The 21,089-nt window shown below is 36.1% G+C and overlaps 1 protein-coding gene across 6 annotated transcripts in view; it reads right to left on the bottom strand.

Annotated features, from left to right (window-relative positions):
- The window catches only part of KHDRBS2 (KH RNA binding domain containing, signal transduction associated 2), a 393,063-nt gene that overhangs the window by 22,365 nt on the left and 349,609 nt on the right, over positions 1-21,089 (bottom strand). For 5 of the 6 annotated variants that reach the window (XR_008822730.1, XR_008822731.1, XR_008822733.1 and 2 more), the window contains exons 9-10: positions 12,144-12,317; positions 10,140-10,191 (exon numbers count right to left, since the gene is read on the bottom strand). Coding sequence is in view for 1 of the 6 variants with exons in the window: in XM_056344567.1 (XP_056200542.1) it covers positions 12,220-12,317 (98 nt within the window). In the remaining 5 variants the exon portion in view is untranslated. Of the gene's footprint in view, positions 1-10,139; positions 10,192-11,227; positions 12,318-21,089 lie in introns of those variants that run through there. The other variant, XM_056344567.1, reaches the window with a different exon arrangement.

Here is a 21,089-nt window from a genome sequence, read left to right as displayed (position 1 = left end):
CTTTTAAAACTTTTTGAACATTATTTGTAAAGTTACTGTATGGAACGTCAGTAATATCATTTCAGCTCAGCTTTCTCATTAACTTCTTTCTTTTTATAATGCTACAAATTTATGAAGTGTTGCCTTCAATACCTTTTCTCCACCTGCAATCATCTACTTGAGATGAAGGCTTATGGTTCATGTACAGTAGTATGACATGCTTTTATCAGTGTAATAAAAAAGGAGGTTTGTGGCAGTGAATTTTTTGAACACCAACACTCTTTATGCAGATAATACAGCAAAGTAATTATATTTATCCTAGCAAATTACTTCTGAATGCTAGTATGGATGAGAATGGGAACCTGTGAGAACAGGTTGGTTGGAGTTGTGTTGCATTTATTGATAATATTAACATAATCAGGTCTTTGAGAGACTAATTAAAATCAGTTCTTATTAAAATCAATGGATTGAGAGACAATTTGAAGATTTAGGCTAAAGAGGGAGGGTTGTTTTTAAGGCATTAGTTAGCTAGTCTCTTCAACCATCTAAAGGGGAGAAGTCACATCCAGAAAGTGTTCTAGCATGCCTGGCTCAGGCGCTTTGAATTACTATCTGTAAGCAAAGACTGCTCCACTGGATGTATAGGTACCCTAGGTACATGTAAGTGGCCAAAAACTAGATATTTGAGGCTATGTGACAAATATGCTCAATTTTTACCCAAATGCCACACTAAGGTAACTTCACATAAAAGAATTTTGATCAGTGGGGCAGGGGAGTATAGACATTTTTTTATAGCTTTTAGCAAGTTTACTGAAACGGCAAAAGGTAATTTTTTGGATGCCTTATGATAGTCTCCAAATCAAACAGATTTTCATGAAAGCATCAAAGAAATAATTTCTGGGACCCTCAGGAGAATTCTCCCTACCAAAAGCAAGTTCCTGTTACAAATTACAAGAACATTCAATTTGTAAACTTTAAACCCTTCCACAAACTCAGAAACATTTTTCTGTGATGGAAAGTATTAGGTAGGTATAAATGTCAGGCTTGCAAAAGAAACAGTTAAGGTAAACCAAGAACTCTGAAGTTAGATAAATCTGAATTATGGGTCAGTGAAACCCTGGTTCAGCTCCCTTCATGTATACATTTGATATAGACTTTAAAATGGTTGAGGGTTTTTCCCCCCCTCTTGATTTCATGAATAAGAAAAGGCACTGAAAGAACAGCTGTTTGATATTTCTTTTATCCTTGTTATTCAATTTGCTTAACTCTATTAAAATTCTTAATTTTTCTTGACAAAATTACAAATTTTGCAGTTGGCTTTCTGTGCCACTTGTGGCTATAATATGTGAATACCTCTTGAGTTTGACTAATTTTTATTAATGTATTTCTGAATTAAAATAAACCATTTATCACTGTTACATAACCTGGGAAACCCAAGCCTAGTTTTTTAAAATCCCTAACCTTAAACAGCACCTTGTATAGTCAGGCACAACTCCTGATGATGCCACTTGCAATTCTGATGAAAATCAGACCTCAGGTTTTTCTGTAAGGCCTCAAGGCAACAAGAAATACAGCATTAGTGGACTTTGAGCAATTTGCCTACCCTCACACAAAACTCTGCTGGAGAGAATATAATCGATTCCTCTTTTTTTAGTCAAACTCAGCTCTTCAGTCATGAAACTCCCTCCTCTTTCCTGATAACCCAAACCACTGCACAGACCCCAGCATCTGGGAGTGTCAGCCACTGGTTCTACGGATAAGAGCTATTTGGGCACACAACCCTTACACATTACCACAGCTGCGTACTTGTACATTAGGCAAGACAGTGGAGTTAAAAAATATGGGCACTGGGAAGGCAACATAGGATCATTCTAGTGGTGTTTAATTTGCTAATGCCAACGGAGCTTCTACTTGTTCTATATATTTCTCCTGACCTCTCCACCATGCACCCCAAGCATCCATTCTGGATCTGATAGAAGAAAAGGCACTGGACAGGGTAGATGCATGGTCTGACAAAGGAAGGCAGTTCTTACACTCTCATGTATAAGAAACCAGCACTAGAGCGTACTGTGACACACAGTCTGCAATATATTTTCATAGACATTTGCTGTGAAAGAAAACTTTTGTTATTTTGTAAATGACCAAAACCTTGTATTTTTCTGAACTGTCTGGCATTTTGGCCAAAATCCTTGGATTGAGCAGATACCATCATGGACAATTTAATTTCAAGTGGGTGCAGCTGATTTATAGAAAGTACTGGTGATCTTAATGGTAGATAGTATTATGAGCCCTGCCAACAGTACATTTACAAAACAAATGAGACAATTGGAGGCATGACAGATTAAAGTTGTACAGCTTATTTTGGAGTTCTGTATCTTAACTATGAGAGCTGTGAATGAGAACAAGTCATCCAAATAAGTCTGGATGAAGAACCTGGCATAAAAATGATTTTATATTAAAAAACTAAACCTATTTTGTAGATCCTTAAACATATTCTTAGGGTTACTTTTGGTTGACTATGTATTACAAAGCCAGGTATCTTATTGCCATTAGTCTATACAGACTCCAAAGCAGAAAAATCCACACCTAATCCAGAGTCTAAATTTATTCCTAACATGGTCTGAAATAAAACTTCTGTTATTTCTAGAACTGTCAGCACTGTAAAGTTTAACAATATGTAGGCTTTTAGGGTCCAGTCCTATTGTACTCAGTGCTACAGGGAAAGCATCAGGTATTAAGTCTCAAGCCCTTATCAGTATTTAGAGACAAAGTTATTGTTCATCAGACATACAGCATGAGAAACTTACCATAGTAATAGGTGATGCATATATGGAAAAATACAGCTATAATGCAAATGGAAAAAGATAATAGCAGGCTTCTTCAATGTAAATTTATCATATGTACATATACTCACTACATGCACACATTCTGCTAGCTGCTCCATCCAGTTGCCTAGTACAGCCCAGCAGGCTTCAAGGGATTCTAGTATATCTGTACCATGGATAAGAGTTCAGTTCTCCAAACAAATCACAGCACCAAATACATCCTGTATTTCATTTCCTGATGCAAATTCTTACCCCTGCCTGCTGCTTTGCCAATTGCACTTTATTACATCTCTTTGACCTGCTGAGTGACCTGAGCCAAATCATCCAGCTTCAATGTTTTTCTAATTCTCCATTACAAGGCAGAGATTAAAATGCCTGCTTCCTTCAGTAAGCATTTTGAATTCTATGCAGCAATTTTTTTGAAGTTCTGTAGGTGCTAGTCAAGCTTTATAAGAGCTATGCAGTATTGTTGGTGTTACAAAAACAGATAGCTGTCTTCCTTTCTTGTGAATGAGCGCTAGATTCCCTGAGGCACATATCCCACAGCCCTTCACAGTCTAGTGGGCAGCCCATTTTTGCTTTAGATCTGCAACCAAGTTCAGTAATGCTGTCATTAAAAACTATGTAAAGAATTGTGCCTCCTTCAGAAAGCTGTTAGTTCTCACTCTATGAAAACAAAGCGGTGACTACCATGAATGGATGAACTTGGTTGCCAAGTTGAGATTTGGGGTGACTGACAGTTCCAAGCAAGTACCTTCAACTAAGGGTTTTTCTTGCACATGGGAAAATTAGTTTTGATGATATAAAATGTAGAATTGTGATGTTGGTCTTGTAACTGAAGTACTCTTTCTGGGTCAAGGTTATTTCATCCTGCCCACTAAGCAGGACATCAGCTGGAATGACACATTCTAGTCCTTAACAGATATGTGTTCTGTTTGAACTTAATTAAATTATAGAAATGACTGCAAATCAAATTCTGAATTTCATATTCCCTTTTCATTCCTTGATGTCAGCAGGGATTTTTAGTGAATGAAACCTGACTAAGATCTGCAGGATTGAATTCTCCATCAAAAACCTATTTTGCTTAACTGGAATCCAACCTAATAGAGCATTCCTGCCAGCTGTTTGTATCTTTACATCATGGATACTAATAGAGATATTAAAAAGGTATATAATACTCAAATACCATGCAGAATAAGAAAAAGAACCCTACTAATTGTAAATACTCTAAGGATACAAAGCTGAAGTCCTATATTATCAGAGAATAGCAACATTTCATTTGAATGAGAGTGCCCTTGACTTTCAGTCAGAGTAGGTATATGAACAATTATGTTCTTCTGGGAAGAAGAGGAAAAAAATGGAAAAATAAAAATAAAAATAAAGATTCTGCATGCATAAGACCTTTCCACTGAATTTTGCCAGTAGTTGTACAGGATTGTTCAAGAAGAAATATAATGAGTTGTTAGCTGAACAATGACTATGGAGTCATAAGTGACTGTAGTAAATTATGATACAAAATATCCTCCTATTTTTTTCTGTTTACTGTGCAGAAGTAAAGAAAAAACCAAAGCACCCAGAATGCTCAGAAGCCAAAAATAAGCAGCTCAGCAGTTTGCACCTCCGACTCGTTAGTGGTCACAGCGTGAAGGTCCTGTAATGCAAAGGCATATAACAAAGGTATTCACTGTTTTCCTGTAAGCAAGCCATCCATCATCAGCTAATGCATCCAGCATGGCAAGAACGGTGCTAGACATGGTATAAGCAGGTGCTCTCACACTTTATAATAACATTGTACAAGAAACTATACCTCAATTAAATCAATAGGATACAGCAGTAACCTGAAGAAACAAGAAACATTATTTTTAGAATTGATTCGACTCTTACCAGGGCAGTCAAGCATTTACACTATCCTACTTGTACACACAAATGCTGCTAAAAGATATCAGAAAGTTCTGATAAGTTCTGATCATTTCTATACAGCACTCTGAAAAATTCTTTGGGCATACACTGGATTTAAAGAAGCAACTACACAGTATTTTCTTTCATTTTTTCCTTTTAATATGTGAATGATGACCTATACCATTACAGCATAGGTCTGATATTCCTCCAGTAAACCTTCCTTCTAATTTACGGGTTTGAAATATGAAAGCCTGAAATTGCTTTCTCAATAAATTTTGTTATTCTCTGGTAAATCATCCTAGATTTCAAAGTTAATTCAATTATTTCAGGACAGGATGCATTTATGTCTTTCAATAAGTACTAAACACAGCCCTTTAATAGGATTTATATAAGGAAAACAAACCTTTAAAACAGTGACATGTTTTTAGTAGAAATTTAGAAATCTGCATTTCTCATGCTTGACAGAGATTGCTTCTGTTTGTGAATAAAAATGTTGTCCCAGATATGCACTATTATAGTGATGCATTTCAACAATTTTGAAATGTTCTGCTGAGTCATAATATAAATTTCTTAGTCAACCAGAGATCATGAAAAGACAGAAAATCTTTCCTATACTCATATTGGGAGCCGCAGTTCACTTTAGATGCCACTGTTTCAGAACATAAATACTGTACACCAGCATGTCCTCACTAAAAGATATCAGCATATTCATGAACAAAGCACATAATTTACCTAATTACTACATATACCAGCAAATCTTTCAGTGGGAATAGCTTTCCTTAATGTTTCCAATGAATGCGGTATTTAACCTGCAGGATCAGAAGCAAAACCACCTGAAGAAAAAGGAAAGGCTTAATGATTTCAAAGGTTTCAGCCAGGTCCCAATAAGCAATAATAACGACTAGAAAAATGGCATTAGCTAACAACAAATTGGAAGATGGTGATCATCTCTGAAGCTGTAACTGGTCTGAGAAAGTTACCTGTACACCTTTCCTGTCTGCATAGACCAACACAGTAAAATGGAGAACATGACATACTGGTTTTGATAACTCTTGGGTTCTAATAATGGATGGAGGTCACAGAGCACATCTAAGTTTTTAATGGAGGACAGAAAAACTTCAGAAGACATTAGACTTATTTTTCTGTTTAGCATTCAAATATTTTTCAGTTTTTCCTGTGATTTTACTCTATTAATTAGGGTTCTTTTTGTACTTTGGTTGATCTGTTGACAACAGAGGATGACTTGAAATAGTAACAAATATGATCTTCATTCTTCCAAACAGGTCTTTAATTACAGCCAGACTTTTCAATTTTTGTAAACCAAAATTATTGCTTCTTTTAAAAAACCTTTGTAATGTCTTAGTCAAATTCTTTCTTTTTTTTATTCCTAATTTGATAAAATGTATCTACAAATGAACTCTGCCTTCCTGAACCCTAAAAATACATATGTTCTGACATAGGGAGAAGTGATTATGACTATATGAAATTTTTTCCCAAACTACTTCACCTTCTTGAGCCATTCACCAATGAAGTTCTACAGCATTATAAAAGAGTTCAGGTAATACTTATGAAAAAAAAATCACCTATTTTCCTTAATATCTTTGCTAGAAAGTTGTTAGTAAATAGATTCTGTAGGGAGATTGTAACTTTCTTTAGATTTGGTATTTGTTTCACAATATTCCAGGAAAACATTTTTTCTGTCAAAACATGCAGCTGCTTAGGAAATTCAGGTAGAGTTTCTCAGTTATCTTTTCATTTTTGATAGTGTTTTTCCACAAAAGAAAGGAAATATACCCACAAACTTTACAGAGGATGAGGTATCTCTAAGGCACTTGTATGGACAACACTGATATCCAGTGATGTCCTTATTTAACCTTTATACAATCTTGACTTGCTTCTTCAAGTTAATACAATGCAAAAGGGAAAACTTTCTAGGACCTCCATTCAATGGATCATATTCTTTCAGATGTTAAGAAAGGCTTTTTGTTTCTTATGTTTAGCTTATTCTATGACTCTCCTTTGCCATTGTTTATAATTTTGTACCTGTATTATTTGACTACTGCAAAATTTTGGACTTCTTAGAAAAACAGTACGTAAAACAACACTCCTAGTGTTAAACATGAGGGAAATACATCACTACTGTAGACCAAATTGGTGTTTATTTGCAACAATACATTGCTTCCTTGTTCTTGATTTTAACCTTCAGATAATACTCCTGGATGATATTTCACAAGGAATGCCATAAATCCGTATTATCACAGTAACACGTTAAGCCTTCTAACTGATGCACTGATACATGTTCATTATCCCGATTCTAATCGTTATAGATTCTGGGTTATAGACTGAATGGGGCATGTGCAATAAGAGCATCCCCTAGCTTTATGGCTATAGCTCCGTTACTCTGAAAGGAGGTTGAGGACCTCATTGAGCTAGAAAAATATTGTCAATATCCTTTGAGGTGAGGTCAGGTATCCTGTTCTTCCTAAGGTTCTTCATTTATTCATATGAATATTTAAGATCTTGTTTAAACACTGTAACATAAGCTGTACAGTAAAGAAATAGTTACATGGTGCCACTTCATTTTCTGATAAAGGTCGCTACTCTAGGGATGTCTGATTTTTTCAGTTAGAATGGCTTTTGAATACATGCAACAAGTCTGCTAGACAAAATAGTTCAGTAGTGCAATTTTTCCTCACCTGTTACTTTTCCAGGAGCTTGTCCCTGATGGTGCAGCTTGGCGGGTTCTGCTCGAGCAGGTGACAATGCTCTCAGCCCCTTGACGCTTTCTTCCTACTCTGTTTCTATCTGGACTTGAAAATTGCTCCCGCCTCTCTGACTAAACTTCCATCAAGGGAAGCTGTGACTGCATGAGATATGAAGCTGCAGATTCTGCCACTGTGCCATCCACTACACTATCCAGCCACCATTCCAACAACACGGACTGTCAAATGTTGCACAACCCACCTCCAGAAATACATTTCCAAACTGGCTCGTTGGTTCTATTAATAACAAATACTTTTTGGAATGTGCATTGTTTGCATTTGTAATGCAATAGCCTACCTATTTAGGGTAATAGGGGTTTTCATCCAGGAGTGCATATATTATGTACTGTCTCTTGAAAGCACAGAATTTTTTAAAAGTAGATAGTTCCATTTTAAAAAGAATCCCATGAAAAGAATATTTTGCTTGATGTTGCAGAGGTACCATTAAGAATATTTTAGCACAGTTCTGTAAAATAATATATTCTGCTGGTTTAAGTGCTGAAAATTATAATGCACTACTTTTTTTTACAGATCAAACTGTTCTATAGACAAGGTCAACCTGGAAAAAAAAAAATCTTAGTAATCTTTTAACAGGCATTTTGCTATTTCAGCTCTGGTTCTCTCTTCCGTGTTTCTTACTCGTTGTTTTGATATTTTATACTAGTTTTTCTTTCTATTACAAACAAAACTACTTGGTATGTGAATTCATCCAAAGAAAATGTTTGGTTGGTGACTAGTGTCTTGAAATTATCTCTAGCACAAGTGAAGTCCTGTGTTTTCTGAAGATGCATGTAAGTTTTCAGGACCTCAGAATTATGGCTGACCTGACTGGTAGATGTGTGGAATACATCACAGCATTTCATGGAAGAGCTAAAGATGACTGTTAATTAGAACAATCACACTCTTCCTGTTACTTTCTCACAAACTAAGAAGGTGGGTTTTTTTTGTTTAAAGACATATCTGATTAACTCTAAGACTTCTTCAGAAACTGGTGTGAAATACACTTCACAGCCCAGAACAGCACATGCAGTCATAGGTAATTTTTCACACCAATTTTCTAAAAATCAATACAAAATATTTTTGCATAAAAAGTTGCTTGCACTGACTTACTAACTTACCCTTGTATGAGCATATTTCACAAAGCATTATTTTACTGACATATTCTGCAGGGTTTTTTTCAATCTACAAAAATAATGGCTGCAAAGTAGACTTTGAGACAGTGCTGCTCTGCTATAAATCTGTATTTTTTGGAGTCCATCCTAAAGGCATTCACAGTAGTTAGCCTCACATAAAAATCTGATGCACAAGTGAGAAATTAATTTTATGTGCTTTGCCCTGGATGTCTCTTATATCAGGTATGACCTGATCACAGTTTTGTGTAATTAATCATTTCAGTAAGGCAGATGAGCATTTCCTGAAATACCTATATAGTAAAATCTTTAATGTATAATAATCTATAATCACAGTTGTACTAGTATGGAACTGTATTTATAGCAGTGGAACGTGTTTTTCTTGCCTGTATAGATATAACATATACTGACTGAACCGCATTTGTATAACTATATGCAAGGTGGGTAGACAGAAGCTTTTTACTACAGTGGTATGCTCACGCTGATGTGACTGTAATATGCAGGCAAATCTCTAAGGCAAGTTATATCACTTTGGCCTGTAGAGTGGTTGTAGCGCATAAATCAAACCAATTTACACAGGTCTTGAGGCAACCCTGAAGAAAATTAAGCCCTTTATATCTCGCTATACAACACAGTTTGTGGTTTGTAAGTAACTGTTGACTACACCAAAAACTGGAAACGTTAAATCAGCCACACCACAATCATGGGAAAAGACGCAAGAGTAATAAATGTGTCTGGGATTGTGTATTTGGTGTGCAACACTGTCAGTTCTGCGTATTGGCTCTAACCTAGTTTAACAATCATGACAGAGGAGGAGAATTTGTACTTTTTGTATTGTGTGGAGGTTGACACTTCTGAGTCAATAAGGTTGTCATCTGAGTTGAACTTTTTTTTAAATGTTTCCAGCAATGACATTTGTCTTTCATCAGAAATCTCATCTATAATCTGAAGTCTATAGAAGAAGGTTACCCAAGATACACGTCTATTCTGAAACATATTTAACAGAGAAATATAGAAATTTATGCCTTGATACGTGCCGTTGCATGGTAATACCATTAATGTCTCTGCCATTCTAAAGCACAAAAAAAAATTAAAAACCTGCCATGCGAAAGAGTCTCTTTATAGATACTTTTGTCATAGGAAGAAATGATAAATATTTTGAGAAGCAAAGGTAAGCCAGTATTGTATTTTTCTATGTCACGTGACTAGTTTGCTTCCATAACGTAGGCATGCTTTTAAAAAACACCAGCTCTTGTTTTTAGAGGAGCAGTTATAAAGTACACCATCTTAATATTTACCGTTAAAAGGCTAGACAGCAAGACTTCTTTGATTTAAATGAAGGGTATCAGAGCATATAAAAGCAAATGTTTTGATTGCCGTTATACCATAATCACTATGCTGCTATGCAAAGAAACATCGCTGGGAAGAATTGTTTTTATATGTTTTAAAACTCTACCTGAATATGTCTCTCTGTGTTAGTAAAAACAAATGCACAGATAAAATGGGGAATACGAAAAAAAACCCTGAGATGTGGCAGAGCTTACCTGTCCACTTCTCAGCAGATCTGCTGCTTTGCTGTCCAGTGCCTGTGAGTCCCTGAAATAGTGAGACAGAATAAACTCAATGTAACCATCACGTAGCCTATTGAATTAATTTCAACACTTTAAATGACAAAATATACGCTTCATAAACTATTCAAAAAGAGTTAGCATGCAACTCCAGCTGCAAGAGATTTTGTTCACAAACTGAACAGAAATAGGCCTGTACTTTATTCTCATCAAAAAAGTAAACCAATCACATTGACAAAAAGCCACTGTAAACAAAAAGACTGTATTTAAAGGATTAACAGTTTTGGCATCCCTATCATCAAGTCTTCTGTTTTTTTTTTTCTTCTCTTTTTTCATCAAAATTTAGGTTATATATTTGTAGTTAGCAAGAGTTGCATTACTATTATTGTTAATTTTAGTTCTGTTTATTACCTTGAGGGTTATATATTGTAGAATAATTTTGTTGTCACTAGTTAATGTTAATTAGTTGTTTTAATAGCCTATATACCTATTTGTTATCTTTTGGTAGGTTTACTTTTTTAACTATCAGTAACTTAATAACTGAGAATATTTAACATTACTGTTGCATACTCAAAATTACAGAGTTACTATTAGTGTTACCTGTTTAACGTTTAGTCATCCTTTGAGTCCTGCGACATATTTCCTTAATAATCATCAGCCATCAAGTCTGATAGTCTCAAAAGAAATATCAGCCCTCTAAACTGCCTTCAAGGGCGGTGATATTTAGCACTGAAAATTACAAATAAAGTTTTTGAAGTTGAGTACCAACAACTGGGCAGTGACACTGATGATTTGTTTATCAAGACAAATTGTTATATACTACGAAAAATGCAGTCAACGCACTCTTCTGAGTGAAAACAAATAGGTGAATCTATGCAATGCTTACATGTTGAATGGGATATTTAATGTGCGGGGAAACTCAAAGGTTGAAGAACTAGCATTTAGACAGTCTAACAGTGGTAAGTGGTAATCTTACCTCTTTAAACTCCATTACATTCTCACGAGAGACATGCTAATACAAACAAGTCAATCAGAGTTTGTGTTTAGCAAGATCAAGCTTAGAGGATAGTTTAAAATCCATTTATTGTTCTAAAGCATTTTTTTCCATTAACATGTTATACATTAGTGGATACTAACCATGATTCATGTAACAGTTTAGTTTGTTAACTTTTAAATTATTTAACAACCAGAAGTTATTAATACAACTTTTAAAGTCTTACACAAAAAATCTTAAAACAGGCTTGGGTTCATTTTTGTAATTTTTATATAAAAACCATTTTAGGCATCTCTTGAAAAAGAAATAAAGCAGGCATTTAAAGCTAGAAAACAAGTAATTCCAAATTTAGTTTGTTACAAAAGGTTTCAGCTTTATTGACAAATTATGGCAAACATATTTGACAAAATTATGGTTTCCTATTTAGAGAAGCTTACACATGGAACTTTATGTGATTTTTTTTAACAAATACAGGTTAAAACACTGAACAAATTCAGTTAGCTACATACATACAGTAGCTGCTTGTTTTCAACCCCATTAAAACAGCATTTAAAATTAAATTTACAAACTTAATATCGAACATCTTAATCTAAACTAACATATATTAAAAAAGACAGGTTAAAACATCTTATCTACAGCTTGATTATTGTCTGGTTCAAAAAAAAAAAAAAGGAAAAAAAATCATATTACAGTCTTTCAGCAACTCTAAACAAAAACTCAGCCTTAGCTAGTATGTAGAGAGACTCAAGATCTGTAACAGTGTCATGCTTTTTAAGTTACACACAGCAATGAATACAACCAACAGAACATCATCTTTGAATGGTTTATAGACAATGCTTGCCAAAGGTTTTTTGTCTCTGTTTTTTAAGTCCGTGTTATAAAATAATACTAATGTCAATGTCACTCCAATGTTATAGGAAATACAAGTAGTACATAGGATAATCATGAGCAGTAATCCCTAGGATAGAAAAGAAATGGACTATTACTTGTCTTGTTGCTGTTTATGTGGAGACCACAGGCTATTAATTGTCTTTGAGATGAGGTCACAGATGAGGAGGACCTTCAATATCTACCATAGGGGTGTTCCCTGTAACCCCCTCTGGCTGACCTTGGAGGCGGTGCCTTTAGGCTGGAACGGGTTGTGGCCCATTCTTCTTGTGCTAAAAACAGAAGAGAAAAACACGCTTTGTAAATATCTAAACTTGAAGGAACAAAGTGGTGCCACTGCTAACGGCTGTCAAAATTCTCCAGGGTTTTGGCTGAAAGCTTTAGACAAATAAAATGAGAATGGTGTTATGATCCATTTCTTTACCCTCCCACAAAAACTTAGAGAAAACTAACCTCCTACTTCTCTACACAGGCAACAATGTCTGCCTCAGGATAAGAAAACCTTACCCTTTCACTTTCAGCAGAGAATAAATACCTACTGTGGCAGCAGTACAGTCAGCTCTGGAAACACCACTGCACTACTCTGCCAGCTCAGATTTTATTTGATGTTTTGTGCTTCTAGCATTTATGTTAAAGCACCAATGTGAATAACATTTAATGCAGATGGTATGTTAATAAGATGAGGAGTTGAATCATCAAAAGATAATAGAAATACATTTGATTTTTTACTTCCATTTGAGATCAAAAGGAAGAAAATAATGGAAAAAATAGAAAGTGTCAAAATGAAGCTACTACATTAAAAGATTTTGCCAGATAGTTTTTAGTTGGCATTATCTTCAGAATACTTTTTCAAATTTTGTGAATGAAATAAGCTCAGGAAGAATAAGTTTTAAAAAAAACTAGTTCAGTTTTTACAAAGGTACAATTTTTATTTATTTTTATTTATTAATTTATTTTTTATTCCCCCCCCCCCCCCCTCCTAGAAAAGATATTTCTAGAAGTTAAGCCTTTTAAAGGAGCAAACAGGAAGCTACCTACAGTTGTGGTCCAGTGGTTGAACCCCAAACTTGAACTCTCTCCTAAACCAGCTAGTAGATCATCAATTTCTAGTTTTGTCTTCCAATGACTTCAACTGATCATATACACAGTCATTAAAATGGAAATGCAGAAATCAGAGTGTATCATCCATCACATCATAGCGCAACATTACCCCTGTTACAACAGTCATAGAATACACCTGACATACACATGTTCATGAGGAAGTTTCCAAATTTCTCCATATTCCCCCAGAGTTGCATAATGTTCTGTCTATGTCTTGTAATGAACTATAGAAGCTATACAGAAACCAGTACAGCAAATGTTAGTTACTGTCCATATTGTTTTATTTTATTGGTGATCAGCATATTTGTATTACAGGTATGTGTAGAATATTAAAGTTTGTAAAACACAAAAGAGTCCAGCCTTCTGATACTAGGGAAAAAAACCACTTTTTAAGGTGCACAAAAGACAGAGATTGAAAAGACAGGAGTTTAAAAGATTGGAAGGTGACTTGGAGCCAGTGGGAAAGGGAAAGAAAGATTTCAACTGATGATGAAACAGTATACTTGCTACTGTTATCAAAACAAAACTAATTGATTGGTATATTAAAATCCTTTTTCCTAAGTCTAAAGTAGGGCTATTTAATTTCATTTATAAATAGGTAACACAGTCATAAACTGAACTATCCAGTCTTGAACTACTCCTGAAGATTTGAAGCATTGGAGGTCCTTACTCCATCAATCTAAAAATCCAGCTGTACCTATTGTTTAAAGAGACACATAATTCTTATGCCTTGATCCATACAATTTTTTTAAAATGCCTGTTGAAGAAACTAACATTTCAGAACATATTTACCATGCTCAGATCTTCTTTTAGACTTTAGCTAACTCCCTCAGCCACCAAGTATTGAAATGAGTACTCCTGACTCAGCACGGTCAATAAAATTCTTCTAAATGGAATATAAATGTGAAACCTGCTGAACGTCCAGGTATAAGGGGATAAGCTGTGAGCCAATTAGGTATGGTAAGCAGGGGCAAAAATATTCATGCTCATAGCCAAGAAGAACATACTTTTACTACATTTTTCATGTTACATGCAACTTTCTCATTTAATTTCTAATAAGCCAAACAAAGACGTTCTTGAGTTTGATCTGATTCCTGATGCATCTGTAGAGTAAACCCCAAAACAGTTAACTTTTTTTTTTCCCCCTCGTATTCCATTCCCACCACTGGAAGGAGAGACTGGGCTTTCAAGTTTCAAGTCACTGCCAGAAAGCAGTGACAGATTCCTCACTTTTTGAAAATGGTGTGTCTGTCACAGTTAATTTAAAGCATTGAAGAAATTTGTTCATTTTTTTAAACAGAACGACCCAAACAAGAGAATATAACTTTCTATGCAAAATAAAATACATAGGCTAGTACATGAGAATATTAAAACCCAAAACTGTATTGTTCATACATTTCAATGGAGGCTAACTACATGGCGTTAAACTTAGTCAGCTACTCGATTAATGGAAAGATGGCCTTAAATATAAAAAGGAACTGAAAAAAATCTTCATCTCTATTAAGGTATGTCAAAGATTTTATTTTATTAAGGCAAGTTTTCAGAGTGATAGCAACATTTTCCTCTCCAGAGAAGACTTCATACATACACCTTCCAAAGCAGAGCAAGAGTTCAGTAAAAGGTCCATATTTTGAATGCTTTGGGCTCAGCTGCTCTAGATAACTTACCGAAGTTGCTATATAGAACTTACTAAAGTTCAATCTTCACTATTTGTATCATTTAGTTATGATAAACTCCACAGTGAAACTACTATATACAGAGGCTTTTGTTTTTCTTTTGCATCTTGATTAATGTGACTGTTGATAATAACATAGACTTCCAAATACATGATAGTGATTCTGTTGCACAAGCACGGAACACATTGTTTGGATTTTTCTTTTATATGTACGTGTTAGAGTCCAAGTTCCAAATGAATTTTTGAGCAATATGGTGACATACTAGCTACCTGCATGGAATGGTGTTCTGATGGCACATTTTTGGTTTACTATTTCCAAAACCTTTATACTACTATATATTTCACTGTCAGTCATACCATGCTTTTATCACTAACACAGGAAGTATATGAGCAAGTTAGTTAAAACAACCCCCATCCTATTAGGAAAACCTTTGTGAAAATGAAATCTTACCCAACATGGACAAGACCATACTGTCCACCCACATGGGAAATTAAAGTCACAATTTCTTTCTCTTGCACGTCAGGAAGTCCTTCTGGGCAAAGGAAAATGAGGACTCCTGGCCATGGGAGGAAGTGAACTCTCTAAATGCTGCATCGGTGGAAAAGTACAAAGATACTGATATGTAGTATAGAGAAACTCTTGCAGAATAGTTGGGGAGATTCATAGTTGAAGAAGCTACACTATGAATGGAGAGGTGGGAACATTTTGTGTTCTCCTTATTTCAGGGCAAAGCAAAATAGGCTAGTTCAAATCAACACTGAAGGTAAATTAATGTTTCGCCTTGCACTGAAACTGAGAGAGCACTCACATCTTTGATTACAGTTAAGAGGTGGATTCATAAAACACCTTTTCAGTTGAGACATGGTCAGTGACTGCATTAGTGCAAATAGACTATTTTTTAATGCAGAGTAAACCACATTGACTTGAAACAGTGCTCAGGGCTAGATACTGTGTTTTACTTGAGAACAGTAACCCAAATCTGAAAGCTTACAGAAAAATAGTAACTCCAGTAAACGCTTTACTCTGCCAGCCACCACCAAGGGAGACACTGGTGACTGGAGATACTGCCAGTGATGAAGCATCATTTATTTCCCCCCAAATTATCACAGGGCAGAGTATGATTTATACTAGGTAGGGATTTCTTGGAGTCAGATTATTCATTAAAGTGAATTTTGAGTATGAATGGTCAGTCAGCTCATTAGATCATAGACCAAATCCATGCCCATGGCCTGACTGGCACTGTAGGCCCGTACAATATTATCACATGTTGGTGTCGTGTTGAATTGTGAATGGGCCCAAATACAGGCTGGAGAGGATGCTTATTTCCTTCCTCTTACCTTCTGATGGCTTTCACCTGCTCCACTGGCTAGAGGCGTTACTGGCCCACTAACTTCCTCATCTCAGGCACTCCTTCACTGAAATCAGCTATATTTCCCAAAACCAAGAGGTGAATTTGCCCCTCCAATCACATCAGAGCTGTCAAAGAGTTTAAAGTTTTGTGATGCAGATTTCTTTCCAGTTTTGGTTTAAGATAGCCAACCATTAGTAATATACTGGCTATTCTTCTAGTGCAAATGAAGTATTATATATCTACTGACCTCCTTATTGTCCAAACTTCATTTTAAAAAGGAATAAGGACATTGTTGATGTCAAGAAAGAATTATTCTTTCTGGCCATTCACCTCTGAAGTTTAAAAGCTGCTGCTGCCTATTTTTTTTTTAGTAACACTTAAAGACTTCTGAGACTTTAAAAATTCTCTTTGAATAAATGAAACTCATCACATATGCACTTTCATTTAGTACAAAAAAACCACAACACCTCTCTTAGAAAACAGAGTACCTGTCCTTTTTTTTACCTGACTAATTGGAGTATCTAATATTGTTACAGATCTACAGCCTCAAAAAATGACCTATATTTGAAAGACTCCAGGAATGAGCAGAGGTAGCAGAAAGAAAGCTTGACTAAACTGAAACATTTTTGTTAATGAGCCTGTTGTTTTTTAATGGCATGATTTTACTGCTGGTATCTTGTTTTTGCTAATCACTGCTGACTTTTGTGGCCACTAAGAAAATAATTAGCTGACTCTAGACTGAAATACTGAATGGTTAAAACCAGTATCAAAGATTGCTTTTATAAGAAGCTAATGCTCTATGAAAACAGGAAAATGAAAATATAAAACATAAAAAGCCTGTTAAAATTCTGAAAGCTGTTTCTTCTCTGCAAGATATCTTCTCTGCAACTACATTTCATTATCTCATTGCCTTGGGGTGTCAAGGGAAAGGTTGGGGAGGGGGAGCACCAGCTGCAGAGCTCAAGTGATACTGAGGCTAGCATGTGTGAGGAGTGGACATCTCTGGAGAAGATTTGGTAGCAGCTGATCTTGCTATGGAACAAGAAACAATCCTGCTGTGATTTTTTTTGTGCACTCCATTTATTTTCTTTTTCTTTGAGCTGCTCATTACGTTCTCTTGTTGAGTATCAGGGGTTTTATGGTCATGCGAAACCAAAGTTTACTGTGAAAAGCTATTGCCTAGAGGGCTGAAGAAGTGGCAGCCAATACGATATAGTCCTAAATCCTCAGGTCTCTCATTCCTACAGGGAATCAGTTTCCATATAGCGAATTTAAAAATCCTGCCTCTGCAGTATGTTTCATTGCACCCTTTAAAAATGGCATTTTGCTGTAAATGTGCTGCAGCTTCAATTACCCTTTGCTGAAGTGTCACTGCATTTGCAGGGAGGCCTTGGGGAAAAGTAAGGTTTAGATAAAAAAGGAGAAGCTTTATTTATATAAATGAAAATAGCTAAAGTAGTAAAAATACTCACTAAATGTACAACACAAAGACAAACCAATTTCTTGTTCCCTTTGAGTCCCCTCCCCCACCTCCAGACTGAAACACCTTCATATAAAAGTGAAATGTACAGTCTTTCTGGCAGTACTCATATAGTAAAAAATGACTTTATACTACCCATTGGAAGAAGCTGTTTTTCCTTGACTAACAGTGTTCTTAAAGTAAATTGCTGCTGTGGCTGTACCAGCTTCTGAGACAGAACAAGAACAGAAACGTGATTTGTGGCACAAGTCTCTTACATTCTTTTTTTGCAGTAATATGGTGGACCTACTTGTTTGATTTCAAACTTTAACAAGGAAGGATGACGGTCACAACTTATTTGCATGTATTTGGTTACATCATCAAAATATGGAAGGACGGTTGACAGCTAACAGCTCTTGTTGATATTGCATGATAAACCCTACTGCATTAATAGGTGAACCTACAGCCAAAATTTAGATGAAAGTTTTAGGATTACAGCTTTCAACCAGGAAAACACTGGCTTTTATCGGTCATACAACAGTAAAGGATTATATATTTGTATTGGATAAAGCAAAATGATATGGAGCAACACTATCAAGAGTCTCTGAAGCACAGGATGCTAATAAATTACTAGATGCAGCCACACCAAAAATGAAATTACAGTATTATTGCCTTTTTCTACAGGCATTTTTAATGAAGAACAATATACACTCATGCTAGTAATTAAAGGTTCCTTGATGTGCAAAGTCGCTCTTTTATACGCCAGTTCCAGTACTCCAAGGTGACCTTTTTTCTTTCAGCATCAAGGCAGGGGTCCTGAGAATAGGGGGGCTCTATCTGCAGGAATACCCTTAAAGGACTGAAGCCATACGACTACCTCAGTAGTCACACAGAGATTTGGGTAGCTCGTTGGGTAGCAGAAGGGTTGAAAATCCCTTCAGCCTTTTTGAGTCCCAGGCTGAGTTTCATTGTGTTTCTGAACATTTGAGAACAGTGGAGTCAGGTCTTTCTCTGAAAGGCTGTGCCAAAATGGAAAGGAAAGAGAACATGGATATATTTTATCTTAATAGAGTGACGTGTTAATGAAGGGGGAAACTGCGAGGGATTTCAGGTGGAAGAGCAGGTAAGAGCTGTAGCCTTGCAGAGAGAAAGGTAACCCGGAGAACTGCTAGCGAGTCTGTGAATCAGCGTGCTCAAGAGCTGAAGGGATGTGCAAGGAGGTCATTGATTCCTTTTCCTCCTGACTCCCATGCAAAGAAACCCTGTGGAGTCCAACCTCCCTGCTCCTTCAGTGATGTCCAGCCTGCCATCCAGCCCCTCTGCCCTAATGCGCTCCTCTCGCCCTCTGTCCTTTCCACTTCTGTCTGTCCCCAGTGCTACCGGGTGTCACAGACTGTGACTGAAAAGAAATCCATGCAGGCAGCTTAATAATTGAGGGCTGGGGGTCCAGTTTCTCCAGGAATTTGGTGTTATTGCCAACTTGTAACATCTTCCAGATGTTGCCATTCTTACCTAGAGAAGAAATACTATATGCTTTGCTTTCAGAAACTAAAAGTATAAGTTATGGCATCATAAAACAGTTTAGAGGTGAGGAATCTGAGTGTGCTTGGGCATGAGGGTTGCTTTGGGTGCGGTAACCAGCATTGTAGCAAATTTTTGGGTGGCTACTTTGATAAGAAATGTGAAGTCATGGGCACAGCTCTTTTAATTACACTGGATACTTCTTTCAATTTGCTGTATGCTCCCTGTGACTCGATATTTGAAGCTCACATTTGGGATACATAGGTTAATAGCTATTATCACAGGTAATCAGCACCCTTGGTTTATGAATAATTGAAATTACATGTTAGTATTTTTGCACTGCTTTTTACAATCGAGATAGACTCTTAGTTGCTGTGTTCCTTGAGTTATATAAATACATCCAGTATCTATTAGATATTATTGTTATATTAGCTGAGACTATTTTTAAGATTATTGTTTGATCAATTGCTAGTAGACTCAGTAGCTCTGATCTACTGTTCAAATACAGAATTTAAGTTAGGTCTTTTTCTCACTGGAAAGTCAGAATGAAAAAAAGGTCACAGTATTTTTAGCCCCCGAAATTCCTTTGGATGTGGGGTCACTAAATGGTATGATGTGTAAAAGAGGTAGATACATAAGATGTTGTTTCTGTCTTAGTATTTTACTTCTGTATATTGAAAACGCAGAAAAAAAATCATGGTGGTCCATATACCTCAAAATTCTACCCAAAGCAGTGGCTATCATCTGATGCTTAAACGTCTTCTAGCACAAAATTCAAGAAAAGCACGTATTCATAGCACTTCTACTCTTCAGTCAGCATTCTGCAACCTTGTCATGGAATTTTCTGGCCTTGAATAAAACTCTTTCATAAATGCAAAGAGGGTAACAATACGAGAAATTAAAAGGCAGATCATATTAACGGATGTTTTAAAATTAAAAAATACATATTAACAGCATGTGACTTGCATATGAATATGTTATTTCCTAATGATTTTACATTTATATTCATTGCTTAGTCCCTGTAATAATAAAGACTTGATCACTTCTTCTTCCTGGTAACTTATCTAACGTCTGAATATTGCCCACAATTTTTGGGCATAATTTTATTCATCTCCAATCAATTATTTTAGGACAGGTGGCCAGGAAGAGATAAAAAGAGCTATTCTGTTTAGATAGTTAGGATGTATATAACTGCAATCAAGATAAGGTTTAATTTGATTTGCCATTTAGCTTTCAGTGTTATTAGAAACATAAAATTTGCTTTTAATTCAGAATAAAATAGTTTTCTTTCCTACAAGGAAAAATAGCTCTGCCTTCTTTGCAAGGCCATTACATTGCATTGTCCTGGTTTCGTTTGGGACAGAATTAATTTTCTTCTCAGTAGCTGGTGCAGTGCTGTGGTTTGGATTTGGTGGGAGAACAAAGTTGACAGCACACGGATGGTTTTGGGTGTTGCTGGGTGATGCTTATACAAATTCAAGAACTTTTTAGTTTCTCAGGCTTTGCCAGAGAGAGGGCTGGAGGGACATGGGAAACTGGGAGAGGACACAGCTAGAACAGATGACCTTAATTAGCCAAAGAGGAATTCCATACCATGGGGCACCATGCTCAGTATATAAACTGGGGTGGGGTCTGGCCAGGGACTGCCAGTCACTGCTAGGGACTGGCTGGGCATCAGTCAGCAGGAGGTCAGAAGTTGTATTGTGCATCACTTGTTTTCTTTTCTCCCTTCCCTTTGGATTTAATTTCTCTCCCCCTCTCCCTCCTTTTCATTATAATCATTATTGTTGTTATTATTATTGCTCTTTCATTTTTATTTTATTTCAATTATTAAATTATTCTTATCTCAACCCTCAAGTTTTACATTCCTTTCTAACTCTCCTCCCCATCCCTCTGGGTGAGGGGGCGGCGTGTGAGCGGCTGCGTGGTGCTTAGT

The sequence above is a fragment of the Falco biarmicus genome, chromosome 6 (genome assembly GCF_023638135.1).
Source record: "Falco biarmicus isolate bFalBia1 chromosome 6, bFalBia1.pri, whole genome shotgun sequence".
Taxonomy (NCBI): Eukaryota; Metazoa; Chordata; class Aves; order Falconiformes; family Falconidae; genus Falco; species Falco biarmicus.
This window is presented reverse-complemented; position numbering and strand designations above follow the sequence as displayed.